At 37.3% G+C, this 27,157-nt stretch overlaps 1 protein-coding gene across 1 annotated transcript; it reads left to right on the top strand.

Moving 5' to 3' along the window:
* The first annotated feature begins 590 nt into the window (after positions 1 to 590).
* ARHGAP11A (Rho GTPase activating protein 11A) lies at positions 591 to 26,156 on the top strand. Its single transcript, XM_037502160.2, has 12 exons — positions 591 to 936; positions 4,571 to 4,641; positions 7,285 to 7,381; positions 8,954 to 9,207; positions 9,863 to 10,026; positions 10,172 to 10,318; positions 15,022 to 15,096; positions 15,817 to 15,984; positions 18,675 to 18,804; positions 19,284 to 19,392; positions 21,345 to 21,483; positions 21,824 to 26,156. The coding sequence occupies exons 1-12, from the start codon at positions 799 to 801 to the stop codon at positions 23,392 to 23,394; spliced, it is 3,063 nt and encodes a 1,020-aa protein (XP_037358057.1). The 5' UTR covers positions 591 to 798; the 3' UTR covers positions 23,395 to 26,156.
* Positions 26,157 to 27,157: the final 1,001 nt, after the last annotated feature.

Below are 27,157 nucleotides of genomic sequence, written 5' to 3'. Positions count from 1 at the left end.
TCATGCACGAGGCGGAGCACATGGGTCTTTCCAGGTGTCTAAACTTTGTCCGCCACACCCCTTCGCCCGCAGCTCGCTAGACAGGCAACCCCTGGCCACCCTCTGGGGTCCTGATTTTGAAAAGCGGATCCGGCCAATCAGAGCGCGGAGCGCCGTTTGGCGCTGCCATTTGAGCCAGCCCGGAAGCGAATGCGGCTGCAGCGGCTGCTGAGGCGTCGGGGGGAGGCATGGGCAGAGCCGCTTGACTTCGGGGCGCGAGCGAGGATGTGCGGGCTGGGGGCCACGGGCAGGCTGATGGGGGCGGGCAGGAGCACCCTGTGAAACGGGGTGACGGTGGCAGCCAGCCCGGGCGGGGACCGGGGCTGGGAGAGGCGCCTACGCAGCCGGCTGGCCCGGCGGCTGGGCTGGGGTGGGGGGCTCGGGGCGGAGCCGGGGACACCCCGCCGAGCCTGCGGGCGTGGGAGGGGCGAGGGGGAGAGGCGAGGGCAGAGTGAAGTTTGGGGTACAGGGAATCTTTGAAGTGAGAAGCTGGGGGAAGGCGTCGGCGCCGCGAAGTGAAAGGGTCGGAGAGGAAAAGGGGGGGCTGTGGAAGGTGGGGGGACAGGCAGCAGGAAGGTCGGGGTAAGTGAAGGGAAGGTGAGGGGTGACGAGCTCAGAGAGGAGGAGACGGTCGGTGGGGTGAATAGGGGATCCCGCTGGGGTTCCGGGTCGAGTGCAAACCTGAGCGTGTTTGGAAATTGGGAGACTTGGGGGCGAACGAGACTTAGGGCCCCCCTCCCGCCTCGGAGACGGGGCGACATGTCCGGGGCGTGGGACCCCAGGCTGGTGAGGTTGGCCTTGTTGCAGCAGCTCCGGGCTGTCTACGGTATCAAGGTGAAGGGCGGCCGTGGCCTGAGCGATCGCAGGAGACACGAAGCCGCAGCCACGGAAATAGTGGTGAGTCTGACAGAGGAGACTGGGGGTTTGGGTTTTTTAATTTTTTTTTTTAAAGGAATGTTTTGTTTTTTTTTAATGGCACACTTTGTACTATTTCTTATTTCCAGATTATGCTCATTCGTGATTCGCGTTTGACTCCAAATGTGATTATTGAATGTATCTAACTCAAGACAAAAAACCAGCTGCTGAAATTTAAAAAATGATATTTTTTTTAATTTTTAAACAATATTGGTTTCCCCCCACCCCCTCAGATTGAGTCCCCATAGAATCTCCTTCCCCATGGCACCCGTGCACCATCACCTCAGTCCCCTGTGCTCCTCACTTCCTCCCTCTCATCCCTCGCCCTACTCCTCTCCTGCAGGATGTCTCTGGTTGTCTGCTTTGCTTTGTTGTGTTTTGTACTGTTACTATTTTTTTACACTGATGTCCTATTTGGTTCCCCTATATTCCTGTTATAAGCGAAACCATCCGATATTTTTTTCTTTTTCCTGCTGGCTTATTTCACTGAGCATATAAAGAATGATATTCTTGATTCTATTCAGGGATCTTAGATCATTGAAAGAAAGTTGCAAGACTTTTTTTTTTTTTTTAATCTCAGCACTGTTGACATTTTGAACTACATTATTCTTTGTTGGGTTTGGGGCTTGGGGTGGTTGTGCTGTGCTTTGCAGAATGTTTTAAGAATCATCAGTGGCTTCTGCCCACCAGTGGCATTGTGCAGTTGTGACAACTAAAAATATCTCCAAATATTGCCAATGTATTGTGTTTTCAACAAGTGCTAAGTAATACTATTTTACCATAACTGTTTCAGAGTACGATTTGTAGTGGGACATGGGGTACATTTTCTAAGTGGATCAGGAGCTACAGAAGCCATTTAAGAGGAGTAAATTGAGAGACTAGATTGGAATGATTGAAAAGATGTTGGTGATGTTTGAATGGACACGGGTAGGGGATTTTGAGTGAAATTCTAATACCGCAAAATGAAGAATTTTATAGTGAAAAGATAAAGTGAATTGAATGGAAAACGTTTTAAATGCATGTGCCCTTAAGTACTTAGAATGAAAACTAATAATTTCTGAAAGAAAATAAGCTCTTGGAGGAGAAAAACTAACAATTTGTTTAACTCCTGATAGCATATAAATTCTGGAGAATTTGTTCTTATTGTTTGCAACTTAATGGCAAAATGTTTGTTTAAAAACTACAGAGGTCCTCCCCCCCCCCCACACTATTAAGAAACTGACACCTGTCTTTAGATTCAGCCTGCTATGTGTATGATTTGGGGCTGCTCGTTTAATTTTCCCAAGCTTCAGTTTCCTACTCTATAAAGTGGAATAATGATATCTCATTTGGTTGCTTAGGGAACTTAAAAAAACAATAAAGTCTGTAGATAAGACTTGCACAGCCTATCACATGCCACTTATTCAACTCATGATAATCAGTGGTCTACTTCCTAATTCATAAGCAAGCCGGACATCCTAATAAAAGCATTCTGATAAAGAAATACAGAAGATTACAGAAAAATGAGATCTAACAGGATCAGTAATTTGTTCAAAACATGATTTTTTTAGCTCTTTGGTATTTGCTATCCAATAGTTTTTGGAGCTTTTTAAGAGTAGTACTGGAAATTTTTCAGAAATTATAGTGTTGGGTGTTTTTTTTTTTTTTTTTTTAAGATTTATTTTTATTTATACAAGAACAGGGGCACAGGCCAGCGGCAGAGGAGGATGAGCGAATTCACCTGCGACAGTGTGGGGAACAGAACAGGCAGACTGACTGAAATACACTGCTGAGGGGAGCAGCCGGTGAGACAGGAGAGGTCTGTCCCGCCCTGTGGGCTTCTCCCTGGCTAGCCGGGAATTGAACCTGCACAGCTTCACAGCGCTGCACTCAACCCACTGCACCACCGGCGAGGCCCCTGAAATTATAGTTTAAATGCTATTCCAATGTACAAAAATTAATAAAGCATGTAATTTGTTTTCTTTAATGAGACTAATTATAGCAATAATGAGACTTAAAGGGCAGAAAACAGCCCTGAATAAGTTAGGCTTGACATTTGTAGACTTGTAATCAGCTTTAGTGACTTATTTTTGCTTTAGTTGCACAGTAACAACAAAATTCTGATTTGCCCAAATAAGGGATTATGTGTACTGGCATTTTCTGGAATAATATATCAGACATTGATATACATCTTTTACATCTCATAATTACTTAAGAACTATATGAGGATAATGGAGCGTAGAAAGTGTTAATTGAAGCAGTGCAACTCACCTAGTAAGTGGAGGAGCCTGCTTTCCACTCTACCATGTTTTCAACATGTGTCAACCAAGTAGAATCACATGTTTTAAAAGGGAGGCCTAAAATTTTGTTACTTTGTTGAATCATTAACAATGCTAAATGATTTCTTATTGTAAATAGATACTAATTAAGATATTTCAAAAACAAAAGTGCTATCAGGGCATTCATGGAGCACAGATAGCTGCATCTAAGCTAAATTAACAGGTACACATGTGATTAGGGATCCTCATGTAATTTTCTGTAGGCAGAACATGCAGGCTTGAATTTTTAAGTCGAGTGCAAAAGTACAACCTTCTTAATTAGTGACGTTTTTAAGAAGCTTGAATGTGTGTGCCGTGATGGTGGTGACCCTTTATTCAGAGGTGTGAACACTCAAGTCAACCAATGTACATGTTTACTCTTCAGTGTTAAAATTTGAATGTGAGTAATACATTTGAATATTACTTTTAAAAAATGATTTTCAAAGTAGTTACATGAAATTTGTATTAAATATAGAATCCTGCCTTGGGCATCTTAGGACATAGTTGAAAACACTGTTCTGTAGAGTATGGAAAAGACAATCAGGTCTGAAAAAACTGTTCCTGATATAATTTTTAGAAGTACTCTGTGAGCGACAGAAATTGCGCTTATGTATCAATCTAGCCTTTTTTCTAAATTAGCGTTTATAAGGTGATGGAAGGAAAATATAAGATCACTGAAGGACCTATAGTATTTTGTGGAAAATGGTAGTGTTTTAGGTCAAATTCTGTTTGAGAATTTCCTAAGCACTAGCCAATTTATTTTCCACTGTTGAATTTACTGTACTGCTTGTGGACAGTTATCCTCCCTATCTTTTTACCTCCTGCATCTAGCATAAAATACAGTATATAGTGCACTTGATTCCTAGTGGCACCAGCCCCTAAGTGCAGTTGAAAATCCTCCTCTAACTTTTGACAACCCCAAAACTTAACTACTGATAGCTAGCTGTTGACTTTATCAATAACAAAAAGCATTGATGAGCACATATTTTATGTTGTATGTGGTATATATATATATTATATTAATATAATAAGCTAGATAAAAGAAAATGTGATTAAGAAGAACATAAGGAGTTAGTACATTTGTAGTAGTGCACTGTTTCAATGCTGTAAGTTTGTTTACAAGAAAATCCTTATATAAGTGGACCCAGGCAGATCAAAATTCAACTACTTAATTGTTCCCAAATACACTCAAAATAATCATTTTATCTTGACTGGCAGTTTATTTCTATTATCATTTTTATTTTCCTAGGGTTTTTAATTTGTCTAATATTTAAGAAAACTTAATATTTGTGTTACATTAACTGAATTTGTCATTTTAGGGTAAAATATTTGGAGTGCCTTTTAATGCATTGCCGCATTCTGTTGTACCTGAATATGGACAAATTCCAAGGTAAGCAAAGTTTGAAATGAAGAATAAATATTTTAAACTGTTGTGTGTGTTTAAAAATAGTTGATTTGAACTAGTAAATGACTACATTTCTCAACATTGTAAAGTTATTTTAATTTTTAACATGTACATTTATTTTATTTATTTATGCATACAAGAACTGGGGTGTAGGCCTGAGGTGGGCCAGGGGGGTAAGAAGATTCACCAGAGACAGAGTAGGGAGCAGAACAGACAGATCTACTGAAATGCACTGCTGAGGGGAACTGCGGGGCGAGACAGCAGAGGTCTGCTGTGGCATGTGGGTTAGCTCCCTGGCTGGGGTCAAATTCATGCTGCAGTGGCTGGTGATAGCTTGGTGGCTCTGAGACTTAACCCCCTGGGCCACCAGGGAGGCCCCGAACTTGTGCATATTTTAACTTTAATTTGTATTCATTCCCAGAACTGAGTAAATATTAGAAAGTAAATTCTTTTTTTGTTAAATCAGTTATCAATTCTATATTAATTCTTTTTTTTTTAATTTTTTAATTTTTTTTTCTCTATATTCTTATGCTGCAATTCAGAGACTGTATTCAGTAATGTTCTGAAATACTAGTACAGTTATAATTTTAATACTTTTTAATTTGTTTCAGGAATATTATTATTTGTAAATAGCCTTTTGGACTAACCACATCAGAAATTTACTAAGGAAATTTACATTGAAATAAAATAGCTTAAAAATGTATATGAAGAAAGAATTTTTGGTCTTCCTATTTCATTTCCCTTCTATCCAAAGTAGATTTTATTCTGATTATTCTGTTCCAGTAACCTAGGTTTTTAATTGATGGCTTGCCCCCAAAACATTTATTGAACATTTGACTGCTTTAAAACAGTTTTCCTTTATTCAACCTATAGGAATAGATTCTATTTTGCCTCTTCTGTAACCTATAAAATGTTTGCTTATAATGATCTTCAACATTTAGAAGTGCAGTTATATCCTCAGTAATAACGATTAAATCTTTGCTGTAATTTCTGACTCCTTTTAAAAAAACTGTTTTGTTAATTATGCCCTCTGTGACTTTCAACCACTGCACCAGAGAAACACTGTCAGTTGTTTACAGCTGAAATCCATTTTAATTCGTTGATGCCAACTATACCAACTAATCTAAGGCCACCATTTTGTGTTCAAAATAAAGAAATTGAACACATCTTTAAATAGGAGAAGAATATAAGGATTGGTATGTCCAACTTTTGGGGTGAGAAAAAAGCTTTGCTTTATTTTGAGGTAAATGAAGTAGATAGTAAATGTTTTAAGCCATGTGTGCTGTACAATATGACATATAGATGAGAATAGATTTTTAAAAAAGACCTTGAAGCCCCATGTTAGCCTAGCATGTGGAGGTCTTGTAAAATCTGTTACAGGATAGGGAGAGGGGCACCCCAGAGCCCCCAGACCTGCCTGCTCTAAATAGGTTCTGCCATCTGCCGCATCAACACAAAACATGTAAGACCTTTAATGAAAAGAAACTTTAATACAATTAGGGAACAATATAGAAAAGACAAAGACTATAGTTTCTAAATCAAGCACCCACTGTACCCGTCTCCTCATGGGTAAAAGTCCACTCAAATGGGACTGGCCCAGAGCAAGGCCCCAAAGCCTGCCCCAAGTCTAAAGGACCTTCCAGTGGGGACCCACAAAAAAGGATCAGGAACAACCAAACAAGTCTTTTTGCTGAGTGAAAAAGAGAGGCCAGAAAAGGAGTTTGAAAAGGAAAAATCAGAGAACTAGTAGAAAAACGAACCAGAAGATCAGTGAAAGAGTGTTTTTCAGATATACAGGGAATCGTAAAGTGTATCAGATGTTTATAGGACTACCAGGCAGGGACAATGGATTAACCACAAATTTGGCCAGGCAGAGGCCTTTGGTGACCTTGATGAGAGCTGTTGGTGTAATGAGAATGAGAGTCTTTGGAGACGATTGAAGAGACTGGGATATGATAAAGTGGAGGCAGTGGAAACAAATTTTGTGCTCTGAGTGGACACAGAAATGGAGTAGGATTGAGAAGAACGTAGAATTTGAGCATGCTCATTAAAGTTCTTATGGGTTAAAAGATGGACCTTAGAGAAGAAATTGCAAAGCAGTGACAACTAAGTATCCTTCTATCACAGAGATTTAGGGATTTGTGGCATCAGAACTTCTGAAAGGACAATAGTGCTTAGTCATCCTACTCATGTACTTTCACAGGAGAATAAGATACGATGTGTAAATGGCATATTACTCAGCAATCAGAAAAAGATAAACTCATGCAATTTGCAGCAACATGGATGGAGCTGGAAGGGATCATGCTCAGCGAAATAAGTCAGAAGGAAAAACTGGATGGTCTCACTCATAGCAGGAATTTAGAAAACCTAAATAAAGGACCAGGAGAAAGACTACTTATAATAAAGTAAAAATCAAAATCACCAAGCAACTATATACCAGAGACACACTGCCGGGGGGTGGGGGGGAGGTACAAGGGAGTAGGATCAAAACAAGAGTGGTGGGAATTGTATGGGGATTATAACCAAGATGAAAATGTATACATTGTGTAAAAAAGGAAAAATGATGTAAAAATATAAAATTAAAAAAATATATGATGCATATCTGGTCACCTGAGATTTCTCTTTCAGCTTTCTTGTTGATGCTTGCACATCTTTAGAAGAGCATATTCACACAGAAGGACTTTTTAGGAAATCAGGATCTGTTACTCGTCTAAAAGCACTAAAGGTAAGCATGTTCTTAAACCATACTTTTCACTTGTATCACTTTTTGATTTGGTTTGTTTTTTTTTTTTTAAGACTTGAAAGGTTAAACATTTTTATTTATTTATTTATTTATTTATTTATTTATGCAAGCACTGGGTACAGTCAGAAGCGCGGGAGGGCGAGAGAATTCACCAGAGCCAGAGCGGGGAGCAGAGCAGGCAGAAGGACCCAAGTACACTGCTGAGGGGAGCAGCGGGCAGCAGGAGAGGTCTGCGTGCCATGTGCGATCCTCCTCCGGTGGCCGGGGAGCAGCTGGGGATCGAACCGGCACTGCAGAGGCTGTGGGCAGCTTCGCAACCCAGCACTCAACCGCTGCGTCACCGGGGAGGCCCTTTGATTTGGTTTTTATGATTGAAATATTTAGAACTGCTCCATGAATCAGTGACAATTGAATTGCGAATAGCTTTTTAGGGTTTAGTGAGGTATAACTGACATATATTTAAGGTATACAACTAGATGTTTTGATATATAGTATGAAATAATCATAATCAAGCTATATAATATTTTAAATTTATTGAGTACTTACAAATGTACTATCTCTGTACTATATGAAAATAAAAATTATTTTTAGCCTTCTAGAAAGATGTGGTATATATTAAAACAGGAGTTCATAGAATTTTATTAAAGAATACCTAGAGTACAAATAAATCAAAGTATAAATATACTTTGCAATAAATTTAAATTTTCTTACATCATTTTTGTACAATGTTTATACTAAAATTTTCTTACTGTGTTGTTTATTTTTGTACAATATTTGCTTTCCCCCCTCAAGAGTAGTTCCATAGTTCTCCCACCACCTTAGCACCAGTGAACCATCATCATAGTCCCTCTAGCTCGGTTTTAACTCCTTTCCCTTCCCCTGTAAGTGAACCTATCTGATATTTCTCTTTTTCCTTCCAACTCACTTTGCTTAGCATAATCCCTTCCAGCTCCATTCATGTTGCCACAAATGGCATGAGTTTGTTTTTTTGTTTTTTTTTTTAAATAATAAATTTTATTTTTATATTCCCCCATACAATTGCAAACGCCCCATTCTGACCCCAATCCATGAGTTTGTTTTTGATCACTAATTTCCATTGTGTAAATATACCACAACCTTTTGATCCATTTGTCTGTTTTGGAGCATCTAGGTGGTTTCCATATCTTAGCTATTATAAATAGTTCTGCAGTAAACAGAGGAGTGAAGGTTTCCTTTTGAATTAGTGTTTTTGTTTCATTTGGGTAATTTCCTAGTAGTGGAATTGCTGGATCATATGGTAGATCCATTTTTAGTATTTGGAGGGTCCTCCACACAACTTTTCATAGTGGCTGGACCAGTTTGAGTTCCCACCAGCAGTGTAAGATGGTTCCTTTTTCTCCAAATCCTTGCCAGCATTTGTTGTTTCAGGTTTTTTGTTTGCTTGTTTGTTTGCTTTTAATATGGGCCATTCTCACCGGTAAGTGTCTCATTGTGGTTTTGATTTTTTTTTTTTTTTTTTTTTTGCAATAAATTTTTAAGCCCACAAAATGCTCAAGATGCTTATATTTCTTTCAGAATAAATTGGATCATGGTGAGAGTTGCTTGTCTTCTGCACCTCCTTGTGATATTGCAGGACTTCTTAAACAGTTTTTTAGGGAATTGCCAGAGCCTCTTCTCCCAGCTGATTTACATGAAGCACTTTTCAAAGCACAGCAGTTAGGTACAGAGGAAAAGAATAAAGCTACGTTACTGATCTCCTGTCTTATTGCTGACCACGCAATTGATGTATTAAGATATTTCTTTAACTTTCTCAGGAATGTTTCTCTTAGGTAAGTAGCAATTAAGCCTTGGGAAATGATAGCTTCATCGTCATCTAGCTAGATTTACCCTTCTAGGTAGTAAAATTTCATTTAGAACAGGAATTTTTCTAAAAAATATTTATTTCCTTACTATGAGATGGACACTGTATAATTTAGGAGACAGTACCAAATAATTTATTTTTTTTGATGTCTTAGAGTCATCATTTTGAATTCCTTAGTGACTATTAGTATTTACATGATTTTTTATTCACTGAATAGCTTTATATTACTGTGTTTTAAGAGTATTTTTGTTTTGCTATTTAAATTTATCACCCTCTCTGCTGTCAGTAAGCCTGCTTGTTGTAGTTATACTTGCTGCCTTCTAATAATTTGAAGACGTATATGTTTGTTTGAAAATTAGATAAACTCATTCTATGTATGTGGAAAACCAAAGTGTAAACTGTATAATTAACGTAATCTTTATGATACATATTTAAACACAGAGGTGGTGTATTTCTAGATTGTCTTACTGTATTTAAATCGTCATGTAGATGGATGACTGTTAACTGTATTTTGACTTGGGTGTTATTGATAAACCAAGAGATCTTTAAAATGCGCTTAATCTATTATTTTAATTATGTTTTTATCTTTGACACCATCTGAAAAAACCTTTTTTCCATTTAAGATCTAGTGAGAATAAGATGGATAGCAGCAATCTTGCAGTTATATTTGCACCAAACCTCCTTCAAACAAGTGAAGTACATGAAAAGATGTCTGCTAACACAGAAAAAAAGCTACGATTACAGGCTGCAGTAGTACAGACTCTTATTGATTATGCATCAGATATTGGTAAGATACAGTTGCATTAAGTAACAGGATTGTTAAAATGAACTTTCAAGTGAACTCTGAAAATAACTTAGAAAGTTAGCAAATGCTGTTTGAATATTTTGAGGGGCAGTAGAGAACAAACCTTGATTGTCAGCATTTTATTTAGGCCATGTTCCCGATTTTATCCTGGAAAAGATACCGGCTATGTTGGGTATTGATGGTCTCTGTACTACTCCATCACTGGAAGGCCTTGAAGAAGGTGAATGTGAAACTCCTGGTGACTGTAAGAGAAAGCAAAGACAGAGTGTAGGAGGTAAGTGGCTTTCTCGTTGTATGGAGAAAAACAACCTTTGGTCTACAGGAACATAGAGAATATTTGAACACAGAGAAGCATATGGACTATGGGGTCTGTCTTTTGGGTGCTTAACAGCATAATTGGGAAGATAGAACATCCGAATGTGAAAAGTGAAAATGATGATGCAATCTAATTTTTTTTTTTTTTTTAAAGATTTATTTTTTTATTTATTTTTACAAGCACTGGGTACGGTCAGAAGTGCGGGAGGGTGAGAGAATTTGCCAGAGCGGGGAACAAAACAGGCAGACCAACGAAATACAATGCTGAGGGGAGCAGTGAGCGCGTCAGGAGAGGTCTGCGCGCCACATCTAATATTTAAATACTGTCTTTAAGAGAAACTTAAAATGTGTCCAAAGGAGAAGAGTTCCCTGGGTTGTAATGATCAGGGACTCCTCAAAGAAGAGGTCGCTGAAACTTATTGAAGCATGGATAGAAAGCAGAGGAACTGGATGTATGGTCAGAGTATTTGTATACTATTCTACATGAGAAGGATACCGTGAAGAAATATTTGTATAGGGCAAAGAACTCTGTGTCTGTAAATAGACCAGCATGACTTGAATCAAGGATTTATTATGAGGGTTAGGATAATATGGTGAGCTCTTTCAGGCTAAAGAATTAGAAGGTAAGCTGGGTATTGGAAAGCCATTAAAGGTTTTATGGGTAGAGGCATAACATGATTAAAACATTTTAGAAAATTATCTGGCTTGCAAGAATTGAAAGTGGGAGGTAGAGAGACCAGTCAGATGTGTGGCAATAATCCAAATGTGAGATCATTTTATAAAATAGTAAAATAAACTAGTTAGTAGTATTAATCAAATAATGAAGCAAATAAACCAAGGAAGAATCAAAAACACCCAAAAGTCCATTGTAGAATGAGGCATAAGACTTCTTATTGCCCTGGGCCTCCCCTGATGGCTCAGCAGTTGAGCACTGGGTTGCGAGGCTGTCCACAGCCTCTGCAGCGCCAGTTCGATCCCCAGTGAAGGTCCCACACACACACACAAAGACTTCTTATTGCCCTGATGTAGATATGAAGACCATTCCTCTTCCTGTTGCCTTAGGAAATTTCTTAATATTTTTGAGCATCAGAAACAACTATACTTACTGTCTCATTCCTGTTTAAATCTTTTGGCTTATATTGCCTTCTTGATTTTTTTTTTTTGGAGGGGGACCTCCTTTGTAGATTCCCCTTATGCTTTTTGTGTTCATTTTCTGGAATTACTATCACAAAGTACCACAAATGGGGTAACGAAAACAACAAGTTTATTGTCTCACAGTTCTGGAGGTTAGAAGTCTGAAACCAGGGTGTTGCCTGGGCTATGCTTCCTCTAAAACCTGTGGAGGAGATGGAGGAGACTTTTTTTTTTTTTTTTTTTTTTCCTCTTCTAAATTCTGGGGAAAGCTGTCAATTCTTGGTTTGACTTGCTGGATTACTCCAGTCTCTGCCTCTGTTGTCACGTGGTATCCTCCTGGGTGTCTCTACCCAGATCTCCCTCTTACAGGGATGCCAATCACATTGGATTAGGACTTACCCTGATGACCTCATCTTTATTTGAGTACATCTGCAAAATCCCTAATTCTAAATATGCCACAGACTCATAAACTTGTTAATACATACAGATCTTTCTCAAATCATGTTTTTATCCTTTTCACTTTATGATTTCAATTAGTTAAATAGGTGAACACTGGATCTCTGTTATCTCCTATTCAATGTTCCACTTTAAGAGTCTTAACCTCAATTGACTGAACTAGCACAAAACCTCACTTCTACTTTAGTAATGGTCTGTGAGGCAGACATCTTTGCTTCTGCTTTTCCTTGATGCTTTTTTTTTTTTAAAGAATTATTTATTTATACAAGAACTGGGGTACAGGCCAGAGGCACAGGAGGAGGCGACAGGAGAGGTCTGCCGCGCCATGTGGGTATCTCCCTGGCTGGCTGGGAATCAAACCCGTGTTGCGAGGCTGCAGACAGTTTCATAGCACTGCGCTCAACCCACTGCGCCACTAGGGAGGCCCTCCTTGATGCTTTAAACATGGTGTTTTCAAGTGATCATTGTTACCCTTTCTTTAGACTGATGTGCTTAATTCCTTTTTCTGTCGATGAAAGTTCTGTTCTGTTGATCACCACTTTCTAATCATTCAATCTTTAAACCATGGCTTCCTAACTCTTGCTTTATCACCTAGAGTCAGAGTTTTTAGGTACTATAGGATTCTGTCTGCAGTGTTTGTTGCATCTTTACTGTAAAAAATCTCCTTTTGGTTTTTGTGCCTCCTCCTGTAATCTTCTCTGCTATTGCTATGAAGTCTGGCATTTTTAATGTGTAACTAATAATATAGCACGTATACACATACCCTTCAGAAACTTATTGATAAACTTACTATTTATAACTGACATTTAAGGTCTTTCATAGGATTGCTTTTACATACTTTTCTATTGTTTCTTTTTTTTAAAGATTTATTTATGCATATAAGAGCTGGGGTACAGGCCAGAGGTGTGGGGGTTGAGAGGACCCACCAGAGACAGAGTGGGGAGCAGGACAGGTGGATCTACTGAAATACACTGTTGAGGGGAGCAGTGGGCAAGATAGGAGAGGACTGCTGCGCCGTGTGGGTAGTTCCCTGGCCAGAGATTGAACTCGTGCTGCAGTGGCTGCTAATAGTTTCATAGTGCTGGGACTTAACCCCTTGCACCACCAGGGAGGCCTTCATTTCTCTTTCTTATGTCTCTTTTTCCTCGCCCTCACTAACTTGGTGTATCTGTCCAGGTACCACCAAGGTTGACTTTATTAGCCATTGTCTGCCAGGTAGAACATTGGCTCTTTATTGAGTATTCCTTAGTTTGTTTATTTCATTTGAGGATTTCTCAGTGATATATAATTGGGCTATGCTGAACTTCAGTTGAAATAATTTTGAGTGATATTCAATGACTTATTGATAAACATATTTAAAGAGCTTTTGTGTTTCATTGAGACTGAAAACTAGGGGCATATTTTTGCATAAAAATATTCCTGTTCAAGTTAAAATTTCCTAACAACTAAGTCCAGTACATTCTTAAAGCTTATATGAATCATTTTCTTTGGCCACATGACTATTTCCTTCCAGAGATTTTTTTTTTTTCTCTCCTTGTCTTTTTATAATCTTGTGCTTTCTTTGTTGTTTACCTCTAGCCATTTGTTCATTTTTATTTTCTTTTCCTGATCCCCTCTTAAATGTTCATTCTTCCATACTTGACCTCCTGTTTACACTTTACCTTCTTCTGAAATGATCTCATTCACTATTATTTTTCTAAAACTACCATTTTTGGCTGGTGATTCCCAAATCTACTTTTCCAGCCCTGATCTTTCCACAAAAGGATTCCAATCCATTTCAGTGTCTTGCAGACATGTCTAACTCTTCCTAGCTTATTTTCCTTTGGTGACACTATTATCTCCTCAGTTATCAAAATCAGAATCCCTATCTATTCTTTCCTCCATCCTATATCAAGGCTTGTCAGTTTGATTCTTAGATATGTAGTGCCTGGATTGGCCACTGAGCAGGTTTCTATCATCTAAGCAGACTGGGGTAAAGGAGATTCCTGGAGCCCTCGGTGGGTTTTCCAGGCTTTTATTGACCTTTTACATGTAGTGCAGCAACCAGGTACATGGCAGGCAGGGGTGCCGGGGGGCCTCCAAGCCCCCAGCAAGTCTTCACTCTGGGCTTCTCTCCTATTCCTTCTCCCCGTCTCTCTCCTGCCTTTTTCTTCTGCCTCTGCTTCTCTCCAAGAATATCTCAATAGTGAGCCATGGCCCACAGAAGTAAACAACCCAGCTTACAACAATGTAACAACTGCAGATGCACCATCAGGCAGGGCAATCCTAATGGGAGGGCAGAAAAACCTGAAAACCATTTACCCTATGGATACTTTCATTTCTACCTCCATTTCCATGCCCCCTGTCTCAGTTCAGAACTTCACTTCTTTTCTAATTTTTTCTAATTCCCCGCACTTAAAGTTTCAACTTAAATTTCACTTCCTCTCTGATTTCCAAATTTATCATATTTGTACTTTAGACTGTATCGCTTAGTCATTTTTATTTATTTCCTTTATATATTTAATATTTGTTTCCAACACTAAAATAAGTTTCACAAAGGAAAAGACCCATGTCTGTTTTGGTCATTGTTGTATCTCCAGTGCTAGCACTGAGCTTGACATATAGTAGGTACAAAATAAATAAGTAAAAGTAAGTTTGTTGAATGACTGAATAATATATTTGTAAGAACCCTTTCTGTAGTTTGCATGCCTCCTTAAATCTTTCACACTGCTACCAAAGTAATTTTTCTAAATTGCGGATCTGATCATTTTCCTCCCTTTGCCTTTGGAGAAGTTTAAGTTTTTCAAAATGACACACAGGTTCTGTTCTTCCTAATACACTAGACATCTCTTTTTGTATCCATTGCTCACTATTTGCACTAGGAATATCAAATTACTGGTTTCTAATACAGGTAAGTCCTTTTCTTATGCCTTCGTATACACTATACACCTTGCATAGCTTTTTTACCTTGTCCAAGCATTAACTCCATACTTAATCAATGCCTCTTAAACCTGTCCACATGAATTGTTGGTGAGAAAGAGATAAACATTAAGTTATAATCTATTATATCACTATATATGCTTTGTATTTCAGATTTTGTTAGTGGAGCATTGAATAAACTTATATCTAACAGAACACCCTCTATTACACCTCAGCAGGAAAGAATCAGTAAGTATTATGTTTATTAAAAGGAAAATATATTAGGCAAAAAAGTTATTAAAACAACATACCTAATTTTGGTTTCTGTTTTTGGTGGAGATAGTGCACTAGAATACTATGTTGTGACATTGCCAGTTATATTGGCAATAATGACTGAAAACTGTAGATAAGAGGTTTTTTTGGTCTGTTATATCTTTAATATAAATCATGCTTTCCTGTTCCTTGTAAGTTTGGTGCTATTGAACATATGAAAACAGCTCAATCTCTTTTTTTCTGTTGTATAACCAGAAGCTTATTAATATGCATTCCAATTTTTATCTTTGATTTGCTTATGGCTGAAATTATCCAGCCCAATAATAGACAATGTGATCGTTTGTTTTATTTTCCAGATTGAAAAAATTAATTGGTTAATAGTTATGTAAAAAGCAAAAAATAATCTTTAGATCAGCTTCCTTTCAAACTCTTGACTATAATTTTCTTCCCTATGTTAATATTCTTAAATGTGAGTTATGTACATCTTTTAGTCTATTTGGTTTAATATAGTAGTATTTGTTAAGAATTTTGCCTCATAATTTGTTGTATTACATGTAATAATGTAAACTATATCCTGTTCTTTGCTCAGCTGTAACTAAAATCTTTATAGCAAGAAATTACATAAAGCTTTTATATTTTCAACTCTGTGGGAGAGACAACCAAATGGGTTTTTTGGTTTTTTTTTTTTTTCCCCAGCTCAGGTATCTGTATCACCAGTGATTCTTACACCAAATGCTAAGCGTAAACTGCCAGTAGAGTCTTCTCATGGTTTCTCAAGTAAGAAAAGGAAACCCATCAAGCACAATTTCAACTTTGAATTATTGCCAAGTAATCTCTTCAGTAGCAATTCTACTCCAGTATCAGGTAGCAAACAGACTTTATGTAATTGGGTTGTAAACATTAACATGCGTGGGTAAAGTGTTACTTTATGTAAATACTGTAGAAGCCAGAGCTTTATTCTGTGCTTTTATCAAGTCTCTGAAAATTTTTTTTTTTTTTTTTTTTTTTTTAAGATTTATTTATTTATTTATACATGCACTGGGTACAGTCAGAAGCACGGGAGGGTGAGAGAATTCACCAGAGCCAGAGCAGAGAGCAGAGCAGGCAGAAGGACAGAAGTACACTGCTGAGGGGAGCAGTGGGCGGCAGAAGAGGTCTGCGCGCCTGAAAATTTTTTTTTTTTTTTTTTTTTTTATTTGTTTATTTATTTTTATACATGCACTGGGTACAGTCAGAAGCGCGGGAGGGTGAGAGGATTCACCAGAGCCAGAGCAGGGAGCAGAGCAGGCAGAAGGACCGAAGTACACTGCTGAGGGGAGCAGCGGGCGGCAGGAGAGGTCTGCGCGCCATGTGGGACCCTCCTCCGGTGGCCGGGGAGCAGCCGGGGATCGAACCGGTGCCGCAGAGGCCGCGGGCAGCTTCGCAACCCAGCGCTCAACCGCTGCGCCACTGGGGAGGCCCAAGTCTCTGAAATTTTATTAAGTTTCCTAACTTTGAAAAAAGATAGTGGTTTAGTATAACATGTGTATGTGTATGGCAGCCATGCCTATCTGAAGTTATGAGAAATAACTCAGAGTTTGGGTTTCTATTGATAGTACTAGTGCTAAGGTTTTATATGATTGGATATTCTGAATTCTTGGTTTCTTCTAATCTATAGCCATGGCTATTGCTATCTTCTTTTGAGTTGACGTCAGAAGTTTTATCATCTTGAATCCAGAGTGGATTTAGTAGACCCAGGGATGTTATATTGGAGTAACTATTGTGGGTTGTAGTTGGAAGAGAAGGGTATCTTTAAAGTTTTATCCTCAAGTAGCTTTTATGAAAAACTTTGTTTATACTATCCTCATGGCATGGTCTCCAAAACCTTACCAGTCCCATTATTTCCTTCCAAATGAACAAATTCCTAATGTGCCTGGCTGCAGCCTTCAGAGAATAATATAATCATGTTGATTTAAATACCAGATTTTTGTTAGTGTGATCTTACATTGAGTTGGCTCCTATTGGCTCATAATAACCTTATGGTCAACCCAAAATGAATAAAACCCTGGCTAATCCCAGCATGCTCCATCTTACTGTTTAATGAAAATGTGAGTGCTCTCTAATCCCTTTAGATTTTTATTGGTTTCAGGCAATGTGAAGAGTTTCCTTTTGAATTTGTTAGCTGGGTTTATGAGAGCTTATTCCCAAAAGCCTCTCTTTGGTTTCTGTTAAAAGATTGATGCTTCCCTTGATTTTTTTTTTTTAAATTGAAACATTGAACAGAATAGCAATTTGTTCTCTTGATCATTCATAGGATCATCACGTGTGAAGAATCACACGTGATGACTCTGTTCATTAAAAGGAACTGTTTTCAGATTTCCATATTAAGAGACTGAAGACTTCAACGCCTATAAATTAGCAAGTTCAGCATAGTAGTATTTTAGTCACCATTCTTCTTTGAAGCTACTTTCTCAGCCACAATTCAATAAATTCCATCTGCAAAATTGAAAATGGCTTGGTTTCTGTTTGGATTATCATAGATAATGTTGCTTTTTTAAAATGTAAACATAATTTTAATCTATAACTTGTAAAGTACCTACTGATAAGTATTTTCTTATTTGTGTGATCACTTTGTGTTCTATATATGCTCGCTATTCCTCATTGTGACCACTGCACATTTTCAAGGTGACTAGATTGCAGCTATAGAATAAAGCTGCCTTTGTTACATTAAATACATTATTTTGACCTCCAAAATTTTCTTCAGCCAAATGCATCTTTTTTTCCTACATGAATTCTTTATCAGTATTAATAAGTTGGGAGGGTTCTTAATGATTGTATGTATCCTGGGCACGATTCAAATATAAGTCAAATATATGTGGAACCTTTGTAACTATTTTACTTTTCCCTTCATTTTTATTGTAGTCAGTGTCATGATAGTGTGTTAAATAACTTAAAATAAATGAGTCATAACCATCAGTTGTTAGCATGGAGCCATGGAACATGGCAGAAGCTAAGTGGATAGGTATGTGTTATAATTAGTTTTGCTTGTTTGCCAAAAATATTGGGCAAATTATACTCTAGAGCCAGGTGGACAGCAGTTGGTGGCACTGGATTTTCCAACTTTAGAAAGTGTTTCGATGCTTTATTTTTGTTAATTGCATTTTAATACTACATACCAGGTACTGTTCTGGACCATTTATATACACTACAGTAATTCATCACAAAAGTTCATTTTCAGAACCTAAAGCCTTTTTATTAAGTGGTGGGACAACCTTGAGTCTGTCTGTCAAAAGCTTGTTCTTTCTCCAGTCTGCAGCAGCTCTTGTAGTACTAAGAGTTTAAAGCAAACTAAAAATAATGTTTAATCTGACTTTTACTTGTCAACTAAAGAACAAGCTATCAATGCTTTCATTTTTAAGTTGAGTGGGAATATTTTGCCCCAGAAGTTTCTAGCCCGAAATGTGATTTTGGTTTAGTTTAGGCTAGAAATTGAGACTTTCAGTCTAACTGCTATTAATATCTTCAACTTTGGAAAGAAAATATGTGTGGCATATTACATGTGGTTATTTTTATAGTTCACCTTGATACAAGCTCAGAAGGGTCATCTCAGAGCTCACTCTCTCCTATAGTCATCGGTGGAAACCATTTGATCAGTACAGGTGTGCTAAGGCGAAGTAAAAGGATTGCGAATAAAAAAGTTTGCAGGTAATTTATGCAGGACACTTTTTGTTTTTGTTGGATAAATATTTGGTTCACATATATGGTTGATAAAATATTTTGTCTTTTTACTGAAAATATTTGAATCATAATTGTTAAAGATACCTCCCCCTTTATGATCTATGCTATTCAGACTTTAGTTTCCAGAGAAAGATTTTTTGTGTTCACTTTGCTTAAAATCCTACTTAACATGGATAATGTGTAATTTTGAAATTTCCTGTTAATTTACAAAGCTAGTCTAATGATTTCGTCACTAACTTTGTGACAAATAGGAAAAATTAATTTTATGTACAAATAACAATATATTCATATGTCATATCTTCAAGTTAATCTATTTTTAGAAAATCATTATTCTGTCTAGTTGCTAGTAATATGATTTTCCCTGGATGTTCTCAAAATTTTCATTTTTCAACATTTTCTCTAGTTTTTCTGTTATAAATTGACATTTTTAATTCCATTCTTTTTAGGGTAGAATCAGGAAAAACAGGCTGCTTTTCTCCTAAAGTCAGTCGTAAAGAAAAGGTTCGAAGATCTCTTCGTTTGAAATTTAGTTTGGGGAGAAGTAGCAAAGATGTAGTAAGTGTCTTTCACCATTTCATTGATATTACATTGGCATAAAGCTATAGACTTACTGCTAAAAGACCTTCTCAGTCTCCCTTCCCCACCAACACTGTCTTCTTTTATTTTTTTGTCCTATTCTCTTTATACCAGAACCTTGAGTTGATATCTACAGTTCTTCCATTTTTATTTTACTTATTTCAATTCAGTGTGACTTTGATCCCCCAAGTCTAATGCAACTACTCTCATCAAGATCACCCATAAAATTCAGTTGCTCAAACCAGGAGACAAGTATCAATCCTTGTTTCTCTTGACCTGCCAGCGGCTTTTGACATCACTAATCACATGCTCCTCTTTGGAATACTTGCTCTCCTTGCTTGAAGAACTCTGCATTCTCATGATTTTCTTCCTCCTTTTCTGGTTTCTTTTTTAATTCTTTTGCATCAGAGTGCCCAGAACTTTGTCCTTATAAAGGGTGGAGGTCCTTGTACTTCTCTCTTCTCTCTATTCACACAAGGTGGCCCTTGGCTTTAAATGTTAAATATTTATTTAAGACTTCCACGTTTATATCTCCAGCCCACGCTGCTCTCCTGAACATCTTGATTATCTCTTAACATCTTCTAACTTGACTTCTCCACTTGGATGTTAACCTAATGGATAGCTCCAAGTAACCTGCCCCAAATAGAGCTCCCAAGGTGCATTTCTTTGCTGTTGCTGCTTCTCCGCTTCTCACCTCTCACAATCACCATTCTACCTGTGATCTTCACCATCTCGTTTTTCCACGTAAACCATGCAGGCATTCTTCACTTATCACTTTCTGTCACATGCCCTGTCTAAACCATTAGGAGGTCTTGTCTCACTCTGTGTTCAGAGTATGTCCAGACTGACCAATTCTCAATGGAACTGCCTTTCCAACCATCTCTAAGCTCTGTGATCTTAAACCTGGGTTACTATAATGAGCGTTCCCTGATAGTTCTGCCTTGCTGCACTGCTGCAGCTAAATTTTCATAACCAATTAAGTCATGGTGCTTCTCTGCTCAGAACCCTCACGTGATTTCTCATTTTACTCTGTGAAAAGGCTAGAGTTCCTCCATTGACCCTACAGTATTCCCTATGGGCCACATCTACTTTTGCCTCCTTGCTGTTTGTCAAATGTGCCTCTCTCTGAATGTTCTTTCCCCTTTTACCTTACAGTTCTCACCCTATTTTTCTTTAGTCACAGGACATCTTCTGATCACTCTTTTTAAAATACACCTCCAGTGTCTCCCTGGTGGCACAAGGGGTTAAGTCTCGGCACTATCAAGCTATATGGCAGCCACTGTGGCCTGAGTTCTAGCCCTAGCCAGGGAGCTACCCACATGGCGCAGCAGACCTCCCCTGTCTCGCCCACTAGACCCGCCTGTTTTGCTCCCCACTCTGTCTCTGGTGAATCCTCTCAACGCCTACACCCCAGTTCTTGTATGCGTTAAAAAAAAATTATACCTCCACCCCTTACAGTTCCTTGATTATTCTTACCCTACTTCATTTTTCTCCATGATACTTTTTACCTTATATATTGTATATTATGCAATGTGATTCTGTTTATCTTGTTTTGGTCTGAATCTTCCCATCTAGAATATAAATTTCATGAGGGTAAGGGGTGTTTAGTTTGTTTTTCCTTTTTACTACCATAAATAGGCCCTGGCACAGAATCATCACACACACAAAAAAATGTTTAATGACTATGTGAGACTTTTTATTTTATACCTTTAAATACTCACTAATAGCAAGGTCAAATGCTTACAGTTTTCATTAGCATGCATGCAAATATATTTTTGTTTGCTATAAAATTGTTTCTCAATTTTATATACCATTTTTAATCAGCTGTAGAGGATTTTTAAAAGTATAAAAATTTTACTTTGTCTTAATATTTTTAATTAACTAATTTTATTTCTTAACCAAAACTTTTTCCATTTTTCTTTTCTTTGCAGAATGAGTGTTCTGGTATCAAGAGACATGAAAATGTTGGTCGACGACTTGCAAATCAACAAAATTTAAAAAATAGAATTGAATGTGTAAAAACCGGTCTACTTTTTAGCCCAGATATTGATGAAAGATTAACAAAGAAAGGTACGTTTATATGGTATTGTTAGAACTTTATTTATAAAGCCTACTTTTGGTGCTTTTTTAATGGTAAAATGTGCTAAATAATTTACTGTTCTGGAAATTTAAAATGCATGTTTCTCTAATGTAATTATTTGAATTAGCAATATGTTTTTCTATAAACATTTAGAGGATGCTTATAAATGTAAATATAAAAATGTTTGACATGTTTATTTAAAAAATTAATTCTTTAACAAATCTTTTTATTGAGATTAAGTGCTTAGTATCTTCATTTGCTGTGTGGTTGGATAATATTTCAAAACTGGTTCAAATATAAATACTTAAAGACTGAACTGCTTTCTTTTAGATTCAAAAAAGATCAGTAAGTCTGAGGAAAACTTACTAACTCCAGAGCGACTTGATGGAACAAGTTACCGGATGTCTTGGGCAGGACCTAGTAATTCAAATTTTCAAGAAATAGATGTAAATGAAGCTTCTCCAGTAGAGGCAAGTTGTGACACGGAGAACTCTTTGGAGCCTGATAGTATGATTGAAAAGTCACCTGTTAGTTCATATGATCTCACTCCTAATATATTCAATAAGCATAATAACAACTTAACTGGAGGCTCTCTTAGTGGGGAAGGAAATAACTTGACCACAGAGACTTTGGAGAAAATTCAGAAAGCATTTTCTGAATCTGGAAGTGATCTTCATACATTGATAAATCATAGGGAGTCATCAGTAACTAATGTAGGGCAAGTAAAATTAAATGAAACCTGTTCTATAGAATATAGCCCAGAGAAAAATTTATTTGAAACTAATGATTTGACTGTTATAGAATCAAATGAATGCCATACTAGCACACATGAAAATAGTTTTTCAGAAAGAAATTTATCATTACATCAGACTCAAAAATTGGATGGAGAAACAATTATGAAATGTTACCCAACTCAGATGAATATGGAAAATGACAATAGCATTCATGCAGATAGACCAAAAGATAATTTAAGCAAGCAAGAATGGCCTATCGATGAACAAATGAAACAGCAGTCCCCAGCAGATAAACTAAATCCTACATTAAAGAAGACTGAGGATATAATTGAAGAGAACTTTCTGCAATGTGCAACTTCTAGGGAGGATGAGGATGCAGCTAAGACCACTTCTGTAGAGCAGATTACATGTAACAGAACCAACTTGTCAAAACCTAGGCTTGTGAGAATTGTTAAACAGCAGTCATTGATGGAAAGAGGGGATAAAACGGTTTCTGAAAGTTTACGAGTGACAGAGCATGGTAAGGTTTCAGACCATATACAGTGGTTTAACAAGCTTTCTTTAAACGAACCAAATAGGACAAAGGTTAAGTCACCCCTTAAGTTTCAACGTACACCTGTCCGTCAGTCTGTCAGAAGAATTAATTCTTTGTTGGAGTATAACAGACAGCCAGTAAGGCGTAAATTGACAAGTCTCGGTGATGCTGCTTCTCCCCTGGTTAAAGCAGTAAGCTGTGATAGTGCTCTTCCCACTTGTGTAGAAGGTGCTTCAAAAGATTCCTCCAAGTCAAGTCCTAAAGAACAGAAAATTACATCATATGAACTGTCAAATGTTGATTCAATTTCAAAATCGAGCATGGACTTGACTTCTAACTCTTTCTCAAAGATGAAGAGACACCCAAACTCCATGAATGCTACTCTTGGGTCTACCAGAGTTTGTAAACAAGAAGTGGTAACGGATGGTCAAATTAAGTTTCCCTTGGATGATCTGACAAATCATGATATATTGAAATCTGTTGTAAATAATAATAGGGGTGTTTCTCCTGGGATGAATCACAAGGTCCTTAGGAAACCATCAGAAAGAGAGAGGATCTGGTATAAAGGCTCTCCAAATAATCCTATTGGAAAAGTTCAACTACTACCAACAAGTAAACCTGTAGACTTGTAGTTGGTAGATATTTTACTTGTTATTAGTGTAAATAGAACTAGCAATTAGTGGTATGACTTGCAGGATAATCTACCTGTTAGTTTGTAGCTCAGGATGATTGTTACATGATTTTTATTTCATAGCACAAGCGATAGAGATTTCTATACTTGAATAAATGACTGCTTTTTGTTAATTGTGGCAGTATTTGAACTTTTAAATTCTATTTAAATTTTATCTCAAAAAACTGAGGTTATACTTTACCTTTTTAAAGGAATTGTTGACTGGGTTTATAGAAATTTATTTTTGAAAATTAAGAATTTATTTTTTAAGTGTGGTAGGAAGAGTGGAATGAGTTTTGCCTATTTGCTGTTATTTCTCCTAAATCAGATTAAGTTTCTCTGAGAAATTTCCCGCATGTAATTGGAAGAGATAACCCAGCAAATCTCATTTCTTGAGTTACATTAATGGTTTTTACCAGAATCCCCAGAAATTAATTTGCTTCAGTAGCCTCAATTCTTTATTCCTATTTGGGGCAGAATAATTAAGTTTTTATTGCCTGTAGAAGTGTGCAGTACATTCACTTGAATATTTGAAGCAGAAGAATGACTCAAGTGTTGTGTTCATGTAATATGAAGCTGCAGAAGGAATTGATGACTTTTAAGCCATATTATGTTTTTAAACAAATACATTATGTTTGCACAAATACATTTGCATCTGTTTTGTCCAATGTAGAATTTTAATTATTTAAGGAGGAATAATTAAATGAAAAATTTTAATAAGGTGATTTCTTATATGCAGATGCTTGATTTTAAAATGTGTAATAGTGATGCATCTATGTACATTTAACTTGGATTCTTAAGCTTTAGAGTCTTATAAAAAGCCCATGATGATGTTGTCTTGTGTATAATGTTATTTATTTAGCATAGACATTAAAAGTAACTTTATGGAAAGTGACTTGCCTAAGACTCTAATGAAATTATAGTACCTTTTAGAATTTGATTCAAATTGTCAAGCAAATCTATCTAAATTTATATTAGAGTATTAGAAATTGCCAATCTTTAAGGAAAAAATATCATCAATAGAGGGTATTCTTTACATATTAGAGGACAGAATATGCAGAATATGCAGGCAGACAGAACTACTGAAGATGGCTTTGCAGGCCAGTTATTAAAATGTCACATTGAGATGTTGGAGCAGAATAATGTTGCACACCTACTCAGTTGTCACACAGCAATCAGACGTGTATGTGTAATTTCAAGTAATCAGACAAATACTACTTGTTAGTTCTACTTGCTAGTGCATTTATTTTATAGCTTTTCCTGTTTCTGTATTCATTACCTAGAAATCAGCCCTTTCTCAAAACTAATATTTGACCTCTATAAAGATTAAAAATCTGTAGATATGAATAACATGTTTATCTGATATAACAGGTTTATAATATAAACAATGTGTTCCAGATATTTCTAGAGATTGAAAATATTCATGGTACAGATAGAAGATATTCATAAACTCTAAGATACGTATTGTCTGGTTCAAAGTAATTTTTTTAACTTTTAAAATAATGTCCTTTTATGTCCATGGGAATTGGGGTGGGCATGAAATGTTGCATTGGAAGGTTAATTAAGAAGGCATTGGAAATTTAACTGCACAAGCCTGACTTACTGACTTTTCTGGGAGGTTACCAGTAACAGTATTTTTTTTTTTAATCACCATCTGTCACTCCCACTGTTGTGAGCGTGAAGTTTATACAGATTTAGTGCAAAATTTTAAAAGTGAATAGCTTAGAAGTGTGTTAATTGGGAAGTCAGGAAATTTAAATTTACTCCCGATTTAGTTCAGTTTTTGTATGGGAGTGGAAATTTGATCAATCGTCTACATATAAACATACGTAACAAAGCTATGGGTGCCTAGGATGTGCAGAAAGCTTATTTTCACTTTGTTACAAGTATAAAAAAGGATTTAATATTAACTATCATAAGCAACAATAGAATTAATTGGCTTGGCAACATTCTCTAATCACTAAGAAGTTAATAGGATTTTGATAATCATCAAGGCCCAAGGTGTATAGGATAGATGCTTTAAAATGATGAAATTTCATATGAAATATACTTTTATGTGTTTCAGTTCTCCAGTCAGCACAAAAAGTAAATTGTTATGATTTTGCCACTTTCCCAAGAACAAAATAAAGGTAGCAAATGACAACGTTAAAGCAAAATTCAGAATTGGAAAAATACCTTAATTTGTGCAAATAATAAATATTGATCCCCAGCATGATCTTTGAGTCTAGAGCCAATAGATAGTACCTTATCCTGTTGATTTAGCACGAATTAAGCAAAAAGCTGTGAACAAGAATACCATGGAAGAAAAAGCACCAGGAAGGACGTTTGGCTTTAAACCAAAAGGCACATACAGCCTTTCGTGTCTTAAATTTTGCGGACCCATCTTCATTGCATAAAATTTCTGTAGCTGATGATAGATTTGAAGCTTACAAAGATCTGTATTCTAACCTGAGACTGAAACACTTTACTCGTCCTTAAGTCTTACAATCTGTATTTAATGTATGACTACATTTCAGTTTTTGTATTTAAACAAAATTCAAATGTTCAAGGTTGCACATAGGTGCTCTATAAAAAAAAAAGTGGTTCTCCCTCAGCAGTGTACTTCGGTCCTTCTGCCTGCTCTGCTCCCCGCTCTGGCTCTGGTGAATCCTCTCACCCTCCCGTGCTTCTGACTGTACCCAGCGCATGTATAAACAAAACAAACAAACAAATAAATAAATAAAACATGCCTCTATTAAAAAAAAAAAAGTGGTTCTACCTGGATAAATTTCTACAATGTGCTAATTAATGTGGTTTCTCTTCAGAGTAAGGAAATTTTGCTTGCTAGTTGGTGTGGAAGTTTGTTTTTTTTTAAGATTTATTTATTCATGCATACAAGAACCAGGGTACAGGTCAGATGTGCGGGAGGGTGAGAGGATCCACCAGAGACAGAGTGGGGAACAGAACAAGCAGAGTGACTGAAAGACACTGCTGAGGGGAGCAGCAGGTGAGTCATGAGAGGTCTGCGGCGCCATGTGGGATTCTCACCAGCCGGCTGGGATCGAACCCACGCTGCAGAGGCTGTGAACAGCCTCACGGGGCTGTGCTCAGCTGCCTGCACTGCCAGGGAGGCCCTGGTGTGGAAGTTGAATAACAACTAATATTCCTAGAGGTTTTCATGTGCTCTTGGTGTATCACTAACAGGCGTTTCCTATATATTAAACACCCCCACAGTCTTCCTGCTCAATGCAGGGGCCCTTGAAATCACCCTTAGATGTTTCCTGTCATCACCATCACTAAAAGTTCTTAGGATCTCTTCATTTTTGTCTTACATTGCACCATTGCCCCTTCCTTCTTCATAATAGAAGATTAAGAAAAGAAAACGCTACGGGGTGGGGGGAGATTGGCGGCAACATTTAAAATGTGGATCTGCAAGAAGGTGTGGTGCATATACACCATGGAATATTACTCAGCAATCAGAAAAGATAAACTCATGCCGTTTGTAGCCACATGGATGGAGCTGGAAGGGATCATGCTCAACGAAATAAGGCAGAAAGAAAATGAAAAACACTGGATGGTCTCATTCATAGCAGGAATCTAGAAAACCTAAATAAGGGACCAGGAAAAGACTAATTATAATAAAGTAAAAATCAAAATCAGCAAGCAACTATAAACTAGAGACACACTACGGGGGAGTCAGGGGGTGTGGGAGGTACGGAAGGATTAGGGTCAAAACAAGGAGGGTG

The sequence above is a fragment of the Talpa occidentalis genome, unplaced genomic scaffold, assembly GCF_014898055.3.
Source record: "Talpa occidentalis isolate TD23 unplaced genomic scaffold, MPIMG_talOcc4v2.1 talOcc4.11, whole genome shotgun sequence".
NCBI lineage: Eukaryota > Metazoa > Chordata > Mammalia > Eulipotyphla > Talpidae > Talpa > Talpa occidentalis.
Note: the sequence above shows the minus strand (reverse complement) of the source record. Positions and strands in the feature narration are given on the sequence as shown.

Coding starts and splice junctions, on each gene's coding strand:
- ARHGAP11A (XM_037502160.2), top strand. CDS start 799: ATGTCCGGGGCGTGGGACCCCAGGCTGGTGAGGTTGGCCTTGTTGCAG. Junction 9,208..9,862: donor CTCAGGAATGTTTCTCTTAG/GTAAGTAGCAAT, acceptor TTTCCATTTAAG/ATCTAGTGAGAATAAGATGG. Junction 19,393..21,344: donor GGAGAAGTAGCAAAGATGTA/GTAAGTGTCTTT, acceptor TTTTCTTTGCAG/AATGAGTGTTCTGGTATCAA.